This window comes from Trichoderma citrinoviride, assembly GCF_003025115.1.
Source record: "Trichoderma citrinoviride strain TUCIM 6016 unplaced genomic scaffold BBK36scaffold_8, whole genome shotgun sequence".
Taxonomy (NCBI): domain Eukaryota; kingdom Fungi; phylum Ascomycota; class Sordariomycetes; order Hypocreales; family Hypocreaceae; genus Trichoderma; species Trichoderma citrinoviride.
Genome location: NW_020194716.1, coordinates 341565 through 361836, shown reverse-complemented (window position 1 = coordinate 361836; position 20272 = coordinate 341565). Strand labels below are relative to the sequence as shown.

The following is a 20272-nucleotide window of genomic DNA, read 5'->3' as shown; positions in this document are numbered from 1 at the left end:
CTCACCGCGGGCTTCGGCTTAAACCAACCAACCAACTCTCCCTTCATACTTTACGAGTTACTTAAAGCACCAGAAACTCCACAGATCACATCACCGGTATTCCTCATTTTCTTGCCTTCTTGCCCGTTCAAACAAGTCATTAACCCTGTTCGGCACGCCGTTGATCCTAGCAGACGATCTGAATAGGCCAAGTTCCAGCACTATTAAATCCTTCTGCACTCTTACCAAATGAAAGCGATTTACAAGACCCCTCTTCTTCCCACATCTGGTTCGCCGAACCCAAGAATAAAGTCCGAAAACTATTCGATCAAATGGACTTTTGTTCGATACGAGTTACGATGTGATCCCTGCCTGACCTGCATATAAGACTGTTCCCCCAGTCCGTGTCGTTGGTTGTTGTAGTCTCCATGCCAGTAACAGCCATCCATTTCCAGTAACTCCCATAGTAACAGCCATCATGCCTCTCATAGTCGTCCCAGCAACAGAAGAAGACCTCCCTCGCTCCATGGCCATCGAAAGACGAGCCTACGGTCCCAACCCGACCACCCCCATCCTCTTCCCCGGAGGCGGCCTCAGCCCCGAGACCCGCGCCGCCCAGATGCTGGCCCGCAAGAGGGAGGATCCAGCCTGCACGTGGGTCAAGGTCGTCGACGCAGACTTGGAGGCCAAGGGCGAGGAGAGCATGATTGCGTTTTCGCAGTGGTACGTCTACTCGGGCGACGTGAAACCGAGTCGCGCCCAGAGGTGGTGGGGGCTGCCTGGCACCAACCCGGAGGCGTGTGAAGCCTTTTTCGGGGAGATGGATCGCAGGTGGTGGGATCGGTTCGAGGGCAAGTCTCATGTTTGTAAGTGGGCGTCTTCATATATATCATCCTCCTGAAAGCAAGGCTGTATGCATCTGACAGGCATTTCCGCAGACCTCAAACTCCTTCATACCGACCCCGACCACCAAAGACGGGGCGCCGGCGGCATGCTTCTCAAATGGGGCACCGCCGAGGCCGACAGGCTGGGCCTCGTCTCGTACCTCGAGGCTTCCGAGGAGGGCCGCCCGCTGTATGAAAAGTACGGCTTCAAGGAGGTGGGCCGGATCGTTGTCGACCTGTCGAAATGGGGCGGCACGGAGCCGGCGACGGCGTATCTGATGCTTCGCGAGCCGGTGCTCAACTGAATGACTTTGAGAGAGGATTGGTTTGTCAGTGGGTTGTCTTGGTAGATTGCCGGTGCTATCATGAGCAAGTCAGGTTGGCGTCAATGATTCACTGACCCAACTATCATGGAAGTCGAAAATCATCATTCGTTCTTTCACACCGCATACATGAGTATTCATTCACACCGCCAAAGTGAGTAACAGCAGAGTAACAACCGCCGTTCATCTTTCCCTACTAAATGTACCCATTCTCTTCTCGTCCTCGTGAATGCGCCACAACGTGCACGCGAGCGCCAACATTTGATAGGCGAAGCCATTTTCTCGCCGGTGACTCAGTGCGGCTGACTCTGGAAGGACGTAGTCACACAACAAGCCCAAACTCTCCAATGGAATGCAGTTCTCGATAAGTCAAGCCTCTGGAAAGAAAGAACGATTCGGGAGTGGATGGGCAGAAACAGGGCATAAATAAACGGACAAGAGCCTCGATACTCGTCTTCCAAGTCGAACGATACTGGGTACTAATCTCTCATCACATGTTGACCAGCTAAACAGCGTCTTTCGCCTCAGAAAACAACTTTCAAGCTCAGACACTTTACCATTGCTTCACAATGGCAGAGTCATCAGAGATATCGGAACCAATCTACTTCTGGAGGGAGACTGATCCCCAGACGGGCTACCTCTCCCAGTGGTACTACTGTCCCTTTCGCGACGACAAAGACCCAAACATCATCTACGAAACGGCAGAGCAGTAAGTTAATTTATCTGCCCCCAGGCCAACTATCCTCACATACACGAGCATGTGCAGCTGACCTGTTCAACAGCTACATGATGTACCAAAAAGCTCTCCTCTTCAAAGACCAGCCCTCGGCACATAAAATCCTCTCCAAAGGCCAAACCCCCCGAAAAGTAAAGTCCCTCGGCCGCAAAGTCGCAAACTTCTCCGAAAGCACCTGGAACGCGAAGCGCGAAGAGATTGTTCGGCGGGGAAACTACCTGAAATTCACAAACGCCGTCAAGGAAGTCGGCTTCTGTCGTGGCTCGTCGTCGGGAAGTATACCGCTTGTGGGAGGATCGTTGAGGGAGACGCTGTTAAGTACGGACGATAGGGAACTTGTTGAGGCGAGTCCGTTTGATAGCGTTTGGGGGATTGGATTGAAGGCTGCGGATGCGGATGAGAATAATAGGGAGGCTTGGGGGCTGAATCTGCTGGGGAAGGCTTTGATGGATGTGCGGGCTCGGTTGAGGGAGGAGAAGGCGGCGGCTGCTGGGAATGAGTGAGGGAACGGCGAGGAGCCGCTTTATAAGGTATTCATATTATAGGCGGCGCTCTATGCTTAGCACAAGAACGGGGAGATCCAAGCAGGAATTTTGAATAAACACCAATTGCTTCAGTAGCCGTATGTCCATTGGATGATTATGTCTATGCGTCTATATCCATGTCCCAGCCTCTCCCCTCCTCGCATCATCATCGTACATATAACAAAAGGCGCCTCGCCTAGACGCACAGTAGAGCGGTGTGTTCATTCATCCCGGCATGTCCCTCGCTCATGCCCCTGTGTCCCTTTTCCCTTTTTTCCCCTTCTCGTTTTGTGTCCTTGGATATACATCTTCCACATGAATTTTTTGACATATAATACAGATTGAATACAGATCGACAAGGCTCCCTGCCAAGGTGCCCACTCCCATGCTCCCAGACGCCGTGAATCATACAGAAAACGAGCACAAGCCATGCTTTCTTTTCGTTGTGTTTCTTTCTTTTCTTTTTCTTTTGCTGCTTAGACCCAGTCTCGTCCGCTCTTCTGCATCTCAATCAGACGCCAGCCCCTCGTCTCCGGGTTGTTGACGTCCTCGGGCACCCTGGTGATGCCAATGGCATACGTCACCTGCTGCACCCGGTCTTCCATGCCGGCGGCCAGCTCGTTCGTCTTGGCATTGCGGTAAACGTGCACCTCCTGGGTTCGGCATGTGATGATGAAGACGGGAATCTCGCCAGGATCCAGCATACGGGCCTTGAGAATGTCCACGTTCCGGATGTCCAGGATGCGGCCGTCCGACTTCATGCCAGCCTGGAGGTACTGCTTCGTGAGAGCCTCGTAGACGGAGAACTGCGCGGCCGAGAGCCACTGCTTCAGCACCTCGGTGTCTCCCTTGACGTAGGCGTCCAGCACCTCGGGGAGGATGTACTCGCGCAACTCCGTCAGGAAGGGCTCGGTCCGGAAGCTGGGGTCCATGGAGCGGAACTTCTTGATGACCATGGCCGTCTCGTTCTCGGCGAAGAAGCCGCCAATCGTGTCGGTGATGCTGCGCGCCGTCGAAATGAGGGGGTTCTCTGATTCTTCGTACTTGCCCTTCAAGCTGAAGACATTCTGGACAAACTTGTTGCTGTCTCGGAAATCCCTCCAGGCTTCTTTCCAAGCTGCGTCCTTGTGCAGGGTAATGTTGGTTCCGGCGCTATTATGAGACAATTAGTTATCCAACTTCGACGATAGGCGCGACAGCAGAGCCGACTTACTTGGGATCTTCCTGGAGGACCTCGTCTTCACCACGCTCCTTTGCCAGCTGCTCCCTCCTCCTCTTACGCTCCTCCTTATCAACCCAGCCACCGTACCGGGATGAGCTGCCATCATCGATGACATTCTTGACGTTCTTGAAGGCTTCGGTCTCTCGAATGGGCTTGGTGGCCTTGTCGACGGCTTCGCCAGTGACGTTGGCAGCCTTTCGCACACCCTTCATGACCGATGTGTCCCAGGTCCAGGCCGCGCCCTTTCCAATGGCTGTAGCGGTGGTCTTGGCTACCTTGGATGTAGTTTGTGAGATGGCTCCGGTGGACTTTTCGTAAGCCTCGCGAGCTCGTCGAACGGATTCGCTCTCGGCAAGCTGGGTTGCGGACGCAGCAATCTGCTTGGTCGACTCGTTCCATTCCTGGGACTTTTGAAGCTCAGTGTTCATCGTCTCCATGAACACCTGCCAAGGGGTCTTGTCACCATGCGGCGGGGGAGGGGGAAGATCCTCCTTCTTTTCCTTGCCCTCGTCTCCGTTTTCTTCCTTGGCCTCCTCCTTTCCATCGGCCTTCTCCTCGGAATCCTTGGCCGGCTCCTCTTCGACTTTAGTCTTGGCCTCAGCCTTGGCCTCGGTCTTGACCTTGTCCTCCTGCAGTCTCCGGCCGCTTACATGCAGGAAGCGGGACTGTGACGCAGCGGAAGCGACTCGCAAATCGGCAGGCAGAAAAGTCGATCGCAGCGGCGTCGACAGCGCAGATGGAAGCGCTGCACGTTCGACGCTCGCAGCATTGCGGATGGGCTTCTGCGCAAACTGAGAAGCTAACCGAGTGTATGCGGCGGGACACGGGCTGCAGGCGGGGGCAAGGCGAAGAGAGGCCCTCGAGAGGCCATTCTGCGAATTGGCGGCGCTGCGGGCAAGAGAGTTCATCTTGGGTAGAGAACAATCAACAAGCCAAAAGGAAAAGGGATAAAGGGGGTCTGCAAGCGGCTGCAGCACTTGGGCAGCGCGGCGTGGGGGGGAGGGAAGAGATGAGGCGGGCGAGGATGTGGCTCATGTGCGGAATGGAAATTTTTGGATTTTTGGCGATGTCGGCTGGCGGCGGAAAGGCAGGCGGACAGCCGGGAGAATGCCGGCTCAATCGCACTTTGCCGCCACTTCGGCCGCGGCCACTCCGATTTACAGTTGGATGGTGCAGGAAATTTCAGGTCGACGACAGAAGGGTCCCAGATTCGCAGGTCAACACATACAGAGGCGGCAACACGCATACGCACGCAGGATGAGCGGATCATTGAGGAGCTGCTTTGCGGCTCGGCCGCTGGCCCGGATCTCGCAGTCCATTGCCTCACGGAGCGGCGTGCAGGGCATCCGGCCGCTGTCGCAGACGAGCGCACGACGAGACGACGCAAAGGATGGAAAACCACAGCCGGCCAAGACGGTGCCGCCGAAGCCTCGGACGGAATCGCTGCTCAACAGCCTGTTCGCGACCCAGCCGCCGGCCGGCAGCCGATCCGCGCAGCCAAACTCCATGGCCAGCCTCTCCCAGAGCATGGTCTTCCAGGCCCTCAGCAAGTCCAACATCGACACCAGCGTGCTGTCCGGCGGTCCCTCGCAGGCGGCGCAGAAGAAGGACGACGAGCTGGAGCCGTACCACTTCCACGTCTTCTCGCACAAGCACAACACCCACATCACCTGCACAAAGCCCAACCGGGAGCCCATCATCTCCATGTCCTGCGGCAACATTGGCTTTAGGAAATCACGGCGCGGCACCTTCGACTCGGCCTACTCTCTGACAAAGTACGTTTTGGAGCGACTGATTCACACGGGATGGCCAATGAAGATCAGCCGCCTCGAGCTGGTTCTGCGAGGCTTCGGCCAGGGCAGAGAGGCGGCCGTCAAGGTGCTCATGAGCCCCGAGGGCAAGGTGCTGCGAGACAAGATTGTGCGGGTCGCGGACTCAACAAGGATCAAATTTGCAGGAACAAGGAGCGAGAAGCCGAGGCGGTTGTAGATGCTCGGCTGCTGCATCAGCAATGTGTGATGATCATAGAGCCGAATGTACCATATCTTGTACACCTATACCAAAAAGAACAAGGAGGACGGAAGAAAGGAAAAGAAACAAGCAAACAAACCACCCAAACAAGGCTACAAGCGCAAACTCTGACGATATCAAGCTTGTGACGTGTAACTCCTTAACCCTCGTGATGAAATAATGGTATCGTGCCGACCCGTAGCCTGCAAACATGAAATAAAAGAAGAAAACAATCAAGCCATAAACGCCAGTCGAGTTGTCCACCTGGAGTAAAGACAAAATGAAGACAATGCAATACGCAATCGGGGCTTGGCTGCCATCAAGGCCGGATAGCCCTCTCCGCGGCTGGAAGCTGTCTGCCCGACGTGTCCCGAAGAATCTGCTTTCCTTTACCGCTTCCTCCTCTTCGGCGCTCGTCGTCGCTGCTCCATTCGTTGTCACGCTCCGAAAGAAGATGCGGCCTGTGCTGCCCGAGCATACGTGATTGTTCGTCCGCATGCTCGTCGTCGTCGTCATCGTCGACCAGCTCGCCGTCGGCGCTCACGTATTCCGGGGGCTCGATCCAATCCCTCGGCACGACGCACGGCAGCGCGACTCCGATGCTCGCGGCTCGGTTCAGCCACCCGGGGCCGGCATCGCCCGTCAGCTTCTTACACAGATACGATGTGAAGTGGTTGCAGTTCTTCGTGAGCAGATTGTACGAAGTACCGAGGAACTCTTCCGAGGCGTCTCGCAGGGCCGCATCTATCTCCTCCGACGTGGCCAGCGTAAAGCCATGCAGGATTTCGCACTTGAAGGTGCCGCCTGGGGGCTCGGTCCTGGGCTTAGTCCAGTACACTCCGGTGACTCCGCGCTTATCATGCCCGCCGTACGCGTATTCTCGACCGTTGATGACTACTCCTGAGTGAAGCAGCGAGGCCCCTAAAGTCCACAGCACGGAAGCGACTCTTCCGGGCTGTCGAGGACGAGCAGAAGTTAGCAATCAGTCGAGCACTCGGTGGCGCATGGAGCGACGGAACAGCTGCGGTACGACCAGCGCTATTGCGACAAGCTCAAACCAGAGGAACTCTTACCGGGAGAAGGTCATAGACGTGGATTTTGATCTCCGTCTTTTGCAGCGACAGCGTTGATCTGTGTCTGCTCTGGCGCTGGCCGGAATGATGCTGTTGCTGTTGCGAAGGCATTGCGACTGCGATTGCGATTGCGATTGCGGAGTTGGAAACGCAGGCGGCCTTTGTCTCTGCCGGGCATAGAGCCGTAAGACAATGCGGGGAGGTCCGAAGCAGACAAAGTAGAGTAGAAGAAAACCCAACGAGGCAGAACGACAGAGACAGTGACAGGATCGAAACCAAGAGGACGAGCTGGATGGGACAAGGCGAGGAAGGCGGGTGTCAGAGTCGCTTATGTAGGTGCTGTAGTAGCCCGATCTTGTGACGATCGCCTCGAGGCGAGTGAGATTGAATGTGTGGTTGATGACCGGGGCGGGATTGATTACGTCCGCCCAGCGGCCTGACAGCGCTGGAGACGCCTGTAGCTACGCCCCAAACAGGCGTCAATACAGGCTTCCGTGGCGGCAAACAGTGCCGCTCGTCTCACTGGAACCTAACAGCTGAGCTCTTACAGTACAGTTCAGCCCAGGCAGTTCCGGCCAATGCCGAGCTCCATGGAGACCAGGATTCTGCTTGTCTGAGGAGCCCTACCTTGTCTACCATCTTGGCCTACCTTATGTATGACGCATGCCACTGACTAAGCCACGGGAAAATCTAGCTCCGACTCCGACTAGAGCTCCAGCTAAATCCCATCCAGTGTGGGGTCGAGGCTCAAATTTCATTCTCACCATCACCCCTCCTCTCGCCAGAGAAGAAAAAAAAAAGAAAAAAAGAAGGCAAAAAAGGGCCAGCTTCCATCTGCGTCCCTTTGCTCTTCAGAGAAGCTTCTCCCGCTTCCATCTTCTTCTTGTCTCCGTCACCTCGGGCTACAAGTAGCCAGACGGCCGCATTGGCGCTCCCCATCGCGTCGCCTGCATCTTGCTTGGCTTCTCTTCTCTTCGTTTCTCCATCGCGCGCAGCAAGGTCTGCAGCCCTTGGACTTGTTCCGCCCTCACGACTGCTTATTCCTTTTATTCCCTCCCGTCACTACGCAAAATCAAGAAAGATGCCTCCCAAGAAGGCGGTTGTCGAGGAAAAGATCCCTCTGGGACGGCCTGGCAACAACTTGAAGAGCGGCATTGTGAGCAACCACTCTCTCTGCTATGCAAGTGCCTCAGTTCCTGACAATTCGTCTCCTCTTCAGGTCGGCCTCGCCAACGTCGGCAAATCCACCCTCTTCCAGGCCATCACAAAGTGCAATCTTGGCAACCCAGCTGTATGAAGCCCCCCGCCTCGTCCTTCTTCGTCCGGGGTGCTGACAGCCTGAAGAACTTTCCCTATGCCACCATCGAGCCCGAAGAAGCTCGCGTCATTGTCCCCGATGAGCGGTTCGACTGGCTGGTCGAGAAGTACAAGCCCAAGTCACAAGTCCCCGCCAACTTGACCGTCTACGATATTGCCGGTCTCACCCGCGGATCTTCCACAGGAGCTGGTCTTGGAAACTCCTTCCTGTCCCACATCCGAGCCGTCGACGCCATCTTCCAGGTTGTCCGATGCTTCGACGATGCTGAGATTATCCACGTCGAGGGCGATGTCAACCCCACCCGTGATCTGGACATCATCAGCGAGGAGCTGCGACTCAAGGATATTGAGTTTGTGGAGAAGGCTCTGGAGAACCAGAAGAAGAAGACCCGCATGGGCGGCCAGAGTCTTGAGCTGAAGAAGGCTAAGATTGAGCAGGAGATTATTGAGAAGATCCTGGCCTGGCTTCAGGACGGAAAGGAAGTCCGCAAGGGCAACTGGACTCCCAAGGAGGTAAGCCAACTTTTTTCTTTCTTATGTCCCTGATTTACTCATCCCTCCCCTTCCCGCAATTACGTGATGACAAAGGGCCTTGACGGCCTGAACAATTTAAACCCAGCTCGTCGAATGTCTTTTGACATAGTGAGAAGAAAACTATTCTGAACTTTTTGCCTACAATTCCTTCGAATTTACATTTACTGCAGCTTTCGATGTGGCAACCTGCTGACAGTTTTCCAGATTGAGGTCATCAACCCTCTATTCCTGCTGACGGCCAAGCCCGTTGTCTATCTTGTCAACCTGTCCGAAAAGGACTACATCCGCAAGAAGAACAAGTATCTGCCCAAGGTTGCCGAGTGGATCAAGGAGCACGCCGAGGGCGACCCCATCATCCCCATCTCCGTCTCCTTCGAGGAGCGCCTGACCCGGTTCGAGACCGAGGAGGAGGCCAAGGAGGAGCAGAAGAGGGTGGGCGCCGAGTCCGCCCTGCCCAAGCTCATTATCCAGATGCGCAAGGCCCTCCAGCTGGGCAGCTTCTTCACAACGGGAACCGACGAGGTTCGCCAGTGGACCATCCGCCAGGGCACCAAGGCGCCCCAGGCCGCCGGTGTCATCCACACCGATTTCGAGAAGACGTTTATCCAGGCCATTGTCTACAACTTCTCGACGCTCAAGGAGCTCGGTGACGAAGCCGAGGTCAAGGCCAAGGGCAAGATCATGACCAAGGGCAAGGACTACGTGGTGGAGGATGGTGACATTTTGCTCATCAAGGCCGGTGCTGCCAAGGGTTAGACTGCATTTATAGGGGTCTGTAGTTAGGGTAGCCGGGATTGAAAAGTAAAATACCATCACAAACTCGAGCTCTTTCTCCGTGACTGCTCGTACAACTACTGAGGCGTGATCCACTCGCCAGTGATGACGAAGTTGTTACGGTAGCTTTAAGATATGGCATGCACCATGGTCATGTTTTGTATCCTAAGGTAGCTGCACATGTCAAAGACACTACACGACGTTCTGCAAAGAGTAATAGAAACGGATTGTATTCGAAAGGAAACAGATGGTATTCAAAAGGAAAAATCCAAAGAGTGAGGTATTAGCTATATAACAGCAGGTATATCAAGGTCATTTCAATCATGAAAGCCACAAAAGAAAAGTGAAACACGAAGAAGAAAAAAACAGGCAGGAAATTATAAGAAGAATTACTACTGCGAGAGAAAACAAAGGCCCGGAACCAGCCGAGCAGTTTTTCTCTACCGCAAACTCCCATCCATTACAAGCCACCATACTTTACGCCGCGCTTGCCCATTTCCTTCCTGCCGATGGGATCTTCGGGCCAGACCCAGCCGCGGCTACGCTTGGCCTCGCGCTTCTCCGCCAGCTGGGGCTTCGGGATCCAGGTGTCGCGGGCCTTGGCCTTGCGCCGGGTGCCGTCGGCGGGGGCGCCAATCTCGGCCTTCCAGTGGGCGTGGCCGGCGGGCGTGTGGTCGCCGGCGATCTGGCAGAGGCCCCAGAGGGCGAGGCAGGCCGTCAGGGGGACGTCCTCGAAGTCGTCGGAAGAGGCGGCGGCGTTGAGCTGGACAGAGGTAATCTCCAGGTCGCCGAAGAAAGGGGTCGACTCCGTGCCGGCGCGGACAAGGACGAGCTCGATCTCGGTGAGGATGAAGCCGTAGCGGCAGCCGTGCTCGCGCATGGCATAGTGCAGGGCGGCGAGGCCGCGCAGGTAGTCGACGCGCTTGATGTTGCCCTCGACGCGCATGCCCGTGTTGAAGCGGTCGAAGCTGCGGACCAGACCGACGACCCGGGCAGTGGGCTTGCCGCCGAAGATGGCGGCCGCGGTGGATGACTCGCCGACGGCGTTGGCGACGAAGATGAGGTCATTGACGCCCGAGGCCGTCTTGGCCGGGACGGAGAGCTGCAGGGGCCGGTTGGAGGACATGGCCAGGGCGGAGTTGAGCTTGGGGAGATAGTACGATGCATAGATGCTGTGCAGGGCGGCCTCGGTCTCGGGGTGGCGAGAGGAGAAGGCCGGGGTCTGGAGCAGGGGAGCGGGCACCGGGGCGTTGAGCAGGGCGGATGCGCCTGGGAGGGAGAGGATGGCGGAGGCATTGAAGCTCGACCATGAGGAGACGCTGCGGACGTCCCACCAGAAGTGCTTGATGGTAGGGTCTCTCAGGGGAAAAGAGATGGTGCGGACCAGAGACGCGGCAGGGTTGGGACATGTCAGGTGCTCCATGAGAGTCGTGGACGGCGTCGCCTCAGTTGCGGCGGCGGCGGCCAGACTCAGCGGCGACGGAGCACGGGGGAGGTAAGACGGAAACATGTAGTCTGACTGCTGTGAAGCGGCGGGAGCTGCGGGCACAAAGGGCATCTGTCGATAGGTGGGATAGCCGTACTTGTCAATGGTGGCAGGGTCAATGGTGCAGCTGGTGCGGCGAGACGGCGGCAGGCTGTCTTGAGCAAAGCTCGCCGGCGAGCCAAGCAGCGTCGAGGGGAAGGCCGGCGTCTCATCAAGCGGCTGTGGGGGAGGCGTCGCAAATGGCGAGATGTGAGCAAAGGCCATGTTGGCGAGGGTCTCCGGGTTGGTGAAGCTGCGCGAGTGGCTGGTGTGGATGGGCTTGGAGGCAGGCGGTGGCGGCGTGGACTGCTGGTGAGCAAGCCTGGCCCTGGCAGAGCGGATGGAGTTGGAGCGAGAGTGCGAGGCGGGCACCATGTGAGACCGGCTCATGTCTTGGTCTTGAGAGCGGATCTTGGGCAGCAGCAAGGGGCCATGCTGGCGGACCGGCGGGCTGGCGCGCGGAGGCGTGGTGAAGCGAGAGCACACCGAGTCTGTTATTGAGTCCACTGCGGAGACGGCAGCCGAGGCCGAGGAGACTGTCGAGAAGATGGACGAGGCCTTGGATGTAGACCGAGCATGGCGGCTGTGCGAGTTGAAGGGCAGCTCCAAGAGACTTGACGGGAAGTGGTCGAGGCTGTAGGCTTCCATGAGAGGCATGCTCTCCATGGGAGGCGTTGTGGGATCCTCGAGAGAGGGAGAGGGGGAGGGGAAGGTGAAGTCGAAGGCGACGTCGGCTGCCAGACTAGTAGCGTGTCAGCATAGGTGTAGAGTCTCATGGAAATGGGAGGGATACTCACGCTGACATGATGGCGGTTGTTATGGTGTAGGTGAAGGTGATCGAAGTTGAGTAATTAACCGTATTAGGCGATGAAGGAGACCAGCTCCGACTGTGGACAGTTGAAATGTGTTTTCTGTAGGCTTTTGTGTATATGAAAGGCGTATATCAAAGGAAAATCTCCAAGCGGTTGGAGCGTGTTCGACCAGCGAGCAGGGATGCGTTCTAAGTGACTATCCGAAAGAGCAAGAGAAGGCGTCGGTTCGATGGCAGACAAGACTCCCAGACAAAACGAGATGCAAAAGCAAGAAAAGAAAAGCAAGAGGGAAGCGGAAGGGGTTATGGAGAGGAGATGAACAAGGAAGTGAAGCGGGAATGATTGGAAACCAAGGGACGAGGCCGACTTCTTATCCTTAGAGCCGGCCTTGGGGGTTTGAAGGGTCCTGATGATGGCCGCCGGGTTCACGGCCGTCTGGGGGGGCGTGCGAGATGCGGGCAGAGGCGTGTAAGAGGGGCGTGGGATGGGCGTGTGGAGCAGCCGAATTTGCGTGGTGAGAGTGAAGCCCCATGTCCACGTCCCATGAGCAGAGGAGCAGACAGACCGAGAGCGAGACCAGACGCGGCTGCTGCAACTGTCCCGGTCAGTCTGCTCTGCCGTGTTCTGCCGCGGCTCATGGATCAGCGAGGCCAGAGGCTTAGCCCTTGGCCATGCCACGCCAGCATCCCACACACGCGTCGTCTGCTTGGGCACAAGCTGGGGCATCGTTGAAGCCAGAAGAAGAGGCATGAAACGCGACACGACGTGTCCGGGGTCGAAAGAGTCATCGACGAACGCGCATTTCGACGGAAAAGACTAGCATCGACTCGTTGTACAGCACGGCGCTGCTAGTAGTGACGACAATTAATAAGGCGTCGATATGGCTTCTCTCCTGGTTCTCACGGCTCCATCATCCGCACCAGTGCATGCAATGCGGCCCAGAGGCACAGCCTGGCCATCCCGCCCTGGTTGCCGCCCCCGCCAAGCTCCGCGTCTGCCATGGTCGAATTGGGAATCGAGGACTGCAAGAGCCAGAGAATCGAGAGACGGAAGACGAGCAAATGCGACCAGGACCGCGTCCCAGCCTGCTTTGCCGGCAGACGGCGCCGCTGCGGCCTGTCAGTGGATGGAGGTGTTGAAGTCCATTGAAATGGAATCCATGCAGCCACGCCCTTCCCCCCAATTGTGTACAGTAGGCGAGCGAAATAGGTAGGGCTTGGAAAAAGACACTAGAGCGTAGAGGGACTGGCGCCAGCAACCAGGGTCGATTTCCTGGGGCTCAGCGGGCTCTGCTGCAGGCGCCGCCACTCTGATTGGCCAGCTGTGCAGCGGCATCCATGACTCATTGTCTTTTTCGTGTGTCTCGGACGTGTCTCCCAGGGCTTGACGTTCGTTGGTTGTTGGACGCGCGCGCAGCAGCCAGATCTCGCGGATCTCGTTGGATCTTGGCACCGCGTGCTGGATTGATTGACATCTCAACTCTCGAAGTTTGTCTGATCAGACGAGTGTCTCCTGCATCGCGTGTCTTGAGTCTGCTGATAAGTGCAAGGCCTTGAAGGGCATCTCGTGCTCGCAAACGGCCGCCGCGCCAAGCAACCAGGCTCCTCCACTCACACGGCGACATTTGCCTCCTTTTGCCGCCCATTCACGAGTGTTTGGACCCCAGATTTCATTTCATTCAATTTAAAACTGCTGCATTTGCGTTACTACCTACTGCATACCTGTCTGGTAAGTACGCTGTATTGCATGCATTCAACCAGGCAATAACAGGTACCTGCCAATGAAAACTGCCAACAGGCACTCCGTAATGCTAACCTCAAGACGAGGCCGTAATAGTGGTAGTACCAAAGTACCGAGCTGATCCCGTCTATTTTTGCTTAGTATTAGTTATCGAAATTGAAATTGCACTTGTCCTTCCAGCTGAGACCGTGGATGAGACATGGACAACAGCCGCAAATAGACGCAGCTTTCTCTGGCTCTGGCTCTTTCCGGGCGCTTAGAGCGGGACGGACGCCTCCGCAAGCCGCCGAGCGCTTAACCCGCCGCCCTTGTAGTACGTACTCCGTACATTTTTACCTTGCCCTTGCTTTATTACATGCTGTCTTACACGCAGAACCAAGGCGGGCACATAAAAGAACAGGTGTCTCCCGTCCCAGCCCGTGATCCGAGCGTCCTGCTTCGTCGCACCACCCGATTCGGGATCCGTCGAGCTCAATCTCACCGTCTCCCGATCAACGTTCCCACACCGGCGGCTGCGCAGATTTGCTTTGACGATTTTCCCGCTGGACACCTTGCTTCACCTGGATTACACATCTCGTCTACATGTATTACTACATACCTACCTCCAGTTCGCAATGAAAATCACGACGATCGTCAATTGATGCAAGCCATCATTGCTTCGCCTCATTCTTGTCGCTCAGAAATCCAGGCGCGTAAAAGACTCCTACCTGATCCGCCCAATCATCTTACAAAACCGCATTGCGCGCTCGCGCCTTGTCGCACAGAGTTTGTCCTCCCTCATCGTCCGGCAGCTTACCGTACCTTTCGTGCTTCCCCATACATTGTTCCAGACAATATCAATCTCCATCCTCATCCTCGCACCAACATGATGCACCACCAGCAACACCATATTGGTACAACTCCATAGTAGCAGCCTGCAGCATCCTCCCTATCAAATAACGTGCAAACCTACACGCACCATCTCGTCTCTTCTTCAACAGACGCGCCTCAAACCCGCTCTATCCTTCCCCGAACCCGCGGCCGCGTTACCGTGGTACGTACTTTCATAGGCCGTTCTCTATTTTAGGCTCGACCAATCGGCTTCTCGCATGCCGTCTTCGCGCTCTGATTGGCTCACCAATTCCTTCCTCTTCTCGAATCGCTATTGCATGCCCCACGTTCAAGACCCACTTACGGCAGAATCGACACGCCCCCACATGGGCATCTAGGTACGTACCTAAACTTCGACGTTTGTGTGTTGTCAAGTTTACGAGTCATCGTCAGGCACTCATCACCTGGCAAGTTAACAACGCAGCACAGCTTTTACTAGCATTATAGATAGTAAGGTTTCAAATTCATGAACACGCACTGCAAGAATCCCCGCCTTTCGTTTCGAAACAAGCCCAACGTCATGCCAGCATTCGCCCAAAACCCCGTGATATGTATGTTACTATCCCCATAGAGCCTGCATCTGCATCTGCAAAATGTAAGGTATCAACTCCAGAGTATGACTCTTCTCGTCCTGCATTACCCAGTAAGATGGCCCTTAGGCTTGCATCCACCGCCACGCTATCGTATGCACAATCTTCGCTTAGATGCGTCTTTCTCTCTCCCGGAGATGCAGACTTTTCCTTTGTGTTTCAGGTCGTTGCTCGACAACTTCGTCGGGTATCAAACCGACTTCAACCTCTTTCACCGTCCGAAAATTTTAATATATCTGCCGTGCATCAAGCACACGTTGCAGGTGGACCTTGTTGAAGACATTCCACTTGCTGATGCCAACTCGTGTGCGCTTCGGGCATTCACCACGTTTTTGGCCCAAGCCAGCATGTTCCCACGTTGCGTCCTTTGTAGGATAGGGTAGGTAGCTTCCCCCTCCCATATTCATGGTTCCATCCCCATCGTCACCATCTACTTCGCGCTTCTTCAAAAGGAAGCATCAGACGAAATCCAAAAAGCATCGCTGTCTTTTCTATCATGATGTTTAATATAGGAAAATAGAGAAACACTGTCCTTGTAGCACATCTTTTATCGTCGTTCTCCCCTCCCCAACGCCGGGTTGCCCAACCAAAATCCAGATTTTAGTCGTAAAGGTATCCATCAAGATGCATCATGCAGAAAAAGTGCCAGGCCATCCCATTCGCCTTCCTTTTCTCTGCTCTCCTCTCTTTCTAAGCCCCTCTCTTTTTTAGTCGAGGCCAACTATGCAGGCCCTTGGCCAACGGTTTGTGCGCTGTCGCGTCCTTTTGCAAACGCCTGGTCTGTGACGCGTCGTCCCCCTTGTCGCTTTGTCGCCTCCGTGACACGCTGGCATGTGAGCAAAAGTTCGTCTGTTCTTCGTCACTCGATCGCTCCACTCAGTTTGTTTCGTTTTGTCGTGGCACCCCATCCCCGTCTTCTGTTTCTTGTTTCCGGTCTGTTGGGGGCGATGGGGGTCGTCGCTGAGACATGGCGGCGATCCCCCCCTGCTGGTAGTTCCCCATCCGTACAATTCTCAACGCTCGCATCATGCCCTCGAGCCGTACCCTTTCTTGCACCACCATGCCTCGGGCATACTCGCGAATGGCCCGGAGTCCCATCTGGTCGTGCAGCTCCTGCCATCCAGCCAATTCGCTTGCTACCGTCTGCTGCGTGTAGCGGAGCTCCCTGGAGAGGTACGACGCCTGCTCTCGTGATTGGCGCGCCCGCTTTTCCTTTTCTTCCTGGTGTCGCTGCCTGGAGTCGTCGAGCAAGCCCAGAGGCCATCTCGAGGGTCGCATCGCGGAGCTGTCGTTCCTGTCCGCCTCTCTCTTGGCTGCCGTAATTTGCCCAATCAGGTTTGTCGGCCGTGCCAGCGCCGAGAGCAGTGCCTGCACCGTGGATTGTATCGCCAGCAGCGTCGTGTGAAACACCACCTGAGGGTTGTGCTGAACGGGGGCCATGGCTCGAACAAACACCTCCATGCCCACAATGTGCTGCGGGGGGAGATATTGAATGGTGAACAATGCCCGATAAAGCAGCGCTGACGCATCGTAGAAATCTGTTGCCGAAGGAATTGTTTCATTCGTCAGTCTGTGCTCCCAATCGTTTCATGGAATAAAGGGCACTCACCGTTGGCAACTTGACCCACGGCGTTCGCTCGCCTCGTCACGCTCTTCGTCGAGTAGCTGACGCTTCGGACCATCTCCCGCGCGTGGTTGACAAACTGCTCCACTTCCCGCACGTCGTCCATCGGCTCGTACTCCTCGCGGATCTTCTCCGCCCTCGTTTCCGTCTTGAGCTTTGTCCTTTGTTCCATGGCTTCTAGCTGCAGCTCCGGCACGAGGAAAAACTCCCACAGCATCTCGTGCGTGGCCAGCGTCGGATGGCTCAGCATAATCTTCAGGAACCAGTCCGTCCGTATCTGGATGTCTCGCAGCGCGGCTCGTGACGGCCGCGAGGGCAGCTGGAACGGCCATCTGGTGTCTGCTATGGAGGGAATCCACGACGCAGGATTCTCCTCGGCCAGCAGGCGCGCCAGTTGCTCAAAGTCGGTCAGCGACCGCCGACTGGTCGTTACCGTATAACTATCGTGGTCTGTCGGAGCCGCCGACTTGAGAACCAGTCGCACCGTGCTGTCTTCCACGAAAAAGGCCCTGACGACACCGGTGATCCGGCCGTCCTTTGCGGGAGGCATACTAAAGAGACCAAGGTCATCAATCCTATTGCGGACATCGTCATCTTTGGCCAGCTCGACTGCCGTGAGACCTCGCAATTCCTTGGCCCCAATGTCCACTCGAGGGTCGGCAAAAAGAGCCCTGACCATATCGTAGCGGCCGTACTTGCTGGCAACCATGAGTGCTGTAAACTTCTTCTCGTTGGTGGCGTTGACGTCAACGTCGCAGTATTGTAGGATCCTCAGTGCCAGTCTCGGGTCATTCATAATGTGCAGGAGAGTGTTGCCTTTGCCGTCAATATGCTCGTCGACATGCAGCGGCTGCCCGTCCAGCTGCGATTGCTGAGCGGCTCTGATGCCGTCCTCCACCATGCTGTAGTAATCCACATGGTCGTAGCAGCGACACAATGCGAAGAGCGGCGTCTGCCCGTTCTTGTCTCTCTGTCTCCATGAGATCAGGGGCCCAACCATGTTAATCATCCACGGTGCATTGAACAGGTAGTGCCCGACGCTTCGGCCCCAAATGTCTTGGATTGCAAAGTAGTGGCTCAGCTGTCCCGGGGTGGCTCTTTCGAGGAGATACTCGAGGAAAAAGCTGATGAGGTCTCGATTGCCGAGCTGAGTGGCGGCGCTTAAAAGTGTCGTATTCTCGTTGTTAACGTCATTCAGGACAATGTCAAACGGATAGTATCCGGACAAGGACAGGAGATAGCCCAGCGTTTCGACGCTCCCGCTTTGCACGGCCATCATCAGGACGGACTCGCCCAGGGCGCTGCTAGTCTGAGCAAGCCGTTCCACAGAGATGTCGCCTTCCAGCGCGCTGCCGAGAGAGCCAATGCTTGCCAGGGAATGGTATGAAAACTCAGATGCGCTTGACAGGCTCCTGGTGTCCATGGCAACTCTCTTCGTCTTCTTGAGCGGTAAATCGAGCATCGGCTCGTTTGCGCCATCCCCGTTGGCCTGAAAGGGAAACACGTGGCCAAGGCCAGAGCCATGGGAGAAATGGTCCGAAGAGTTGAGAACAAGTGACGACCGCCTTGATCCGTTTGCCAATTTGAACCGAGACTGGGCGTCGACATCATTGTCGCTATCTTCGATGTCGTCGTCGTCGCCAACTGCGCAGGGGTTAGGCTCCATGATGTTCCTCAGCTCTTTCAAGTCCGCCCCCTTGGCAGCATCCCACAAAGCCTTGTTCTTCCTGCTGGCACGGCGCAAGCCCGCCGAATCCGTAAATAGGTATGCCAACACAGCTTCGAAGGTGCTCAGGGCATACCCCATTTCACCGCTGTCGACGTCCTCAACGAAAATGAAATTCCGCACATAGGCAAGTCGAGCCTGTAGATTCTTGACCTGAGCCCGGATCACGACGTAGAGCAATAAGGAAACCAAGGTATCGGCATTGACCGTCATGATGGCCTTTTCGGACGACGGCGCCTCTGTAGCAGCTCCGCCGTTCAGGGGTCTCGAGGTGTCGGTGAGCTGTGAGGCAATCTTCATCGTCGACAGCAGCAAATCCAGCATCTCCTGTGGGCTTCTGGCGGTAGAAATCTTCCTGAACTCGTCTACGGCCGGGTTGAGTTGGGTAACAAGGTCGTGTTTGGCTTTCATGCCCCCATCGATTGCAATCCCTAATTGAGAGATGTCGATGTATTCCATTTTGCGAATCTTGGCTTCCAGCTCCAAGTCCTCCCGTCGCTTGATCGCGCTGAGCTTGCCAAACAGCAGGCCATGGACGTTTTCGGCAATGTAGCGCTCAATCAGCTTTTCCACCAGCGGACCTGTCAGGTCGGTCGTAGCGCCCAGCAGCGACAGCTGTTGCTTATCCACGCCCTGGAAAATATCGATTGCTGCCGTCACGGCGCTCTCGAGGGACGCGCGCATGATGTCCTCGTCGTCCTCCTCGAAGAAGTCTTCGACAACCGGAAGGCTGTTGTTGAAGGTCGCCTTGCCGCTCTTGGCCGTCAAGCTATCTGCCCTTGCCCTTCTAGCGGCGGCCGTGACGGGCCCGTCTGGCTTCGGATCTGGAATGAACTCGGCCGACGGCGGTGGCGGCAGCGGTTTCTGGAAGACGGTCGAGAACTCTATAAACAGCTTCTCCAGCCCGGGCTGCATCTGGCGAGCAATCATGGGAAAGTTGTTGAGAAGATCGTGAAAGCTCCTGATGTCCTTCTTCCGCGGCAAGGAGGCGTCGGCCGAGTCGCCGTTGGTCTGCCGCTTCTGCTGCTGCTCCGTAGCCGCGCGACTCCTGGTGCCGGAGACGAGGACGGCGGGCTCCAGCCTGACCTCCTCCCACACTCCGACAAGGGGCTTGGAGATGTAATATACCAGCCATTGCCGGGGCTCGAAGACGTCCGGGTACCAGGTGGTGTCGTTGAGGATCTGGGCTTGCGCAAGCGTCTTGAACCCTGCGGTCGCACCGCGGTTAGCCGTGCCTGGGCCTGCGAAGCGAGAGCGAACGCACCTTTGTTGCTGTAGATGAAGGAGTCCTTGACAATGACGCTCCTGCCGTTGAGCGTGTTGAACTGGCGAGCCTTGCCGCGAGCCTCGCGCAGGTTCTGCGAGCTGTCCTTGGCGCCAACCAGCCCGTCGGGCCCGGCGATGCGCAGCACATGGCTGGCTAGAAACTCGTCCGAGGCGACAACCTCGTGGACCGGGGCGCCGCTCTCCGTCTCGCGGTGGGTGAGGAGCACATCGGTCAAGGGCACCAGCAGGATGTGGTGGTGGACGGGGGTGCACTGCGCAACGACCTGGCTCTTGAAGAAGGCAGACAGGAAGGGGTTTAGCGGTTGCATTCACTCGGCTGGACGCTGCGTCGTGTCGTGTCGTGTCGTGTCGTGTCGAGCTGGATCTAATCGGGTCGGATCGGGTCGAGTACGCCGGCGGGAGGAAGCTATCTATTGCGTTGAGCGCGGAGGGAGAGAGCCAGAGATAACAACTGAAGTATGGAGGGGGTTAATCGAGGGGGTGGGAGTCGAGGGATGGACTGCGGAGTCGTCGGCCAGCGAGAGACATGAAAGAGAGCGACGGGATGCGCAGCAGGCTGTGTATCAATGCGGCGGAAGGCTATGGGCACTGCAAAGCCGAGTCTCGGGGGCGCGACGATGGCGATGGCGGTTTGCGCTGAAATGCAGATGCTGGTGGAGGTTTGCAGGAGGGCAAGTCGGGAGCTGCGAGGATGCGGATCAAGGTACATGTACTGACCTCAT

General features: G+C 56.3%; 8 protein-coding genes across 8 annotated transcripts; 4 read left to right on the top strand and 4 right to left on the bottom strand.

Annotated features, from left to right (window-relative positions):
- Positions 1-457: 457 nt before the first annotated feature.
- Positions 458-1168, top strand: BBK36DRAFT_4967 (acyl-CoA N-acyltransferase; the record flags this gene model as incomplete). The annotated part of the gene is made up of 2 exons (XM_024898158.1): positions 458-845; positions 918-1168. The coding sequence occupies 2 exons, from the start codon at positions 458-460 to the stop codon at positions 1166-1168; spliced, it is 639 nt and encodes a 212-aa protein (XP_024748925.1).
- A 587-nt stretch (positions 1169-1755) lies between these two features.
- BBK36DRAFT_1169315 (DUF1768-domain-containing protein) lies at positions 1756-2425 on the top strand (the record flags this gene model as incomplete). Its single annotated transcript, XM_024895297.1, has 2 exons — positions 1756-1895; positions 1969-2425. The coding sequence occupies 2 exons, from the start codon at positions 1756-1758 to the stop codon at positions 2423-2425; spliced, it is 597 nt and encodes a 198-aa protein (XP_024748924.1).
- A 497-nt stretch (positions 2426-2922) lies between these two features.
- On the bottom strand, positions 2923-4576 carry BBK36DRAFT_1159746 (TIM44 subunit of mitochondria import inner membrane translocase; the record flags this gene model as incomplete). The annotated part of the gene is made up of 2 exons (XM_024894226.1): positions 2923-3598; positions 3660-4576. The coding sequence occupies 2 exons, from the start codon at positions 4574-4576 to the stop codon at positions 2923-2925; spliced, it is 1593 nt and encodes a 530-aa protein (XP_024748923.1).
- A 349-nt stretch (positions 4577-4925) lies between these two features.
- BBK36DRAFT_1120526 (translational machinery component) lies at positions 4926-5657 on the top strand (the record flags this gene model as incomplete). Its single annotated transcript, XM_024890708.1, has 1 exon — positions 4926-5657. The coding sequence occupies one exon, from the start codon at positions 4926-4928 to the stop codon at positions 5655-5657; it is 732 nt and encodes a 243-aa protein (XP_024748922.1).
- Positions 5658-5997: 340 nt separating this feature from the next.
- BBK36DRAFT_1119986 (DUF862-domain-containing protein) lies at positions 5998-6862 on the bottom strand (the record flags this gene model as incomplete). The annotated part of the gene is made up of 2 exons (XM_024890641.1): positions 5998-6633; positions 6752-6862. The coding sequence occupies 2 exons, from the start codon at positions 6860-6862 to the stop codon at positions 5998-6000; spliced, it is 747 nt and encodes a 248-aa protein (XP_024748921.1).
- Positions 6863-7832: 970 nt separating this feature from the next.
- On the top strand, positions 7833-9358 carry BBK36DRAFT_1202187 (GTP-binding protein YchF; the record flags this gene model as incomplete). Its single annotated transcript, XM_024897205.1, has 4 exons — positions 7833-7907; positions 7945-7970; positions 8041-8581; positions 8807-9358. The coding sequence occupies 4 exons, from the start codon at positions 7833-7835 to the stop codon at positions 9356-9358; spliced, it is 1194 nt and encodes a 397-aa protein (XP_024748920.1).
- Positions 9359-9836: 478 nt separating this feature from the next.
- Positions 9837-11549, bottom strand: BBK36DRAFT_1121363 (hypothetical protein; the record flags this gene model as incomplete). The annotated part of the gene is made up of 1 exon (XM_024890816.1): positions 9837-11549. One exon carries the CDS (start codon positions 11547-11549, stop codon positions 9837-9839), a length of 1713 nt encoding a protein of 570 aa, XP_024748919.1.
- A 4234-nt stretch (positions 11550-15783) lies between these two features.
- On the bottom strand, positions 15784-20136 carry BBK36DRAFT_1135503 (hypothetical protein; the record flags this gene model as incomplete). The annotated part of the gene is given in 5 exon segments (XM_024892666.1): positions 15784-16452; positions 16523-19471; positions 19528-19887; positions 19902-19981; positions 20014-20136. Coding segments are annotated over 3 exon segments (3943 nt in total), but the record flags the coding sequence as incomplete, so codon positions are not given.
- Positions 20137-20272: the final 136 nt, after the last annotated feature.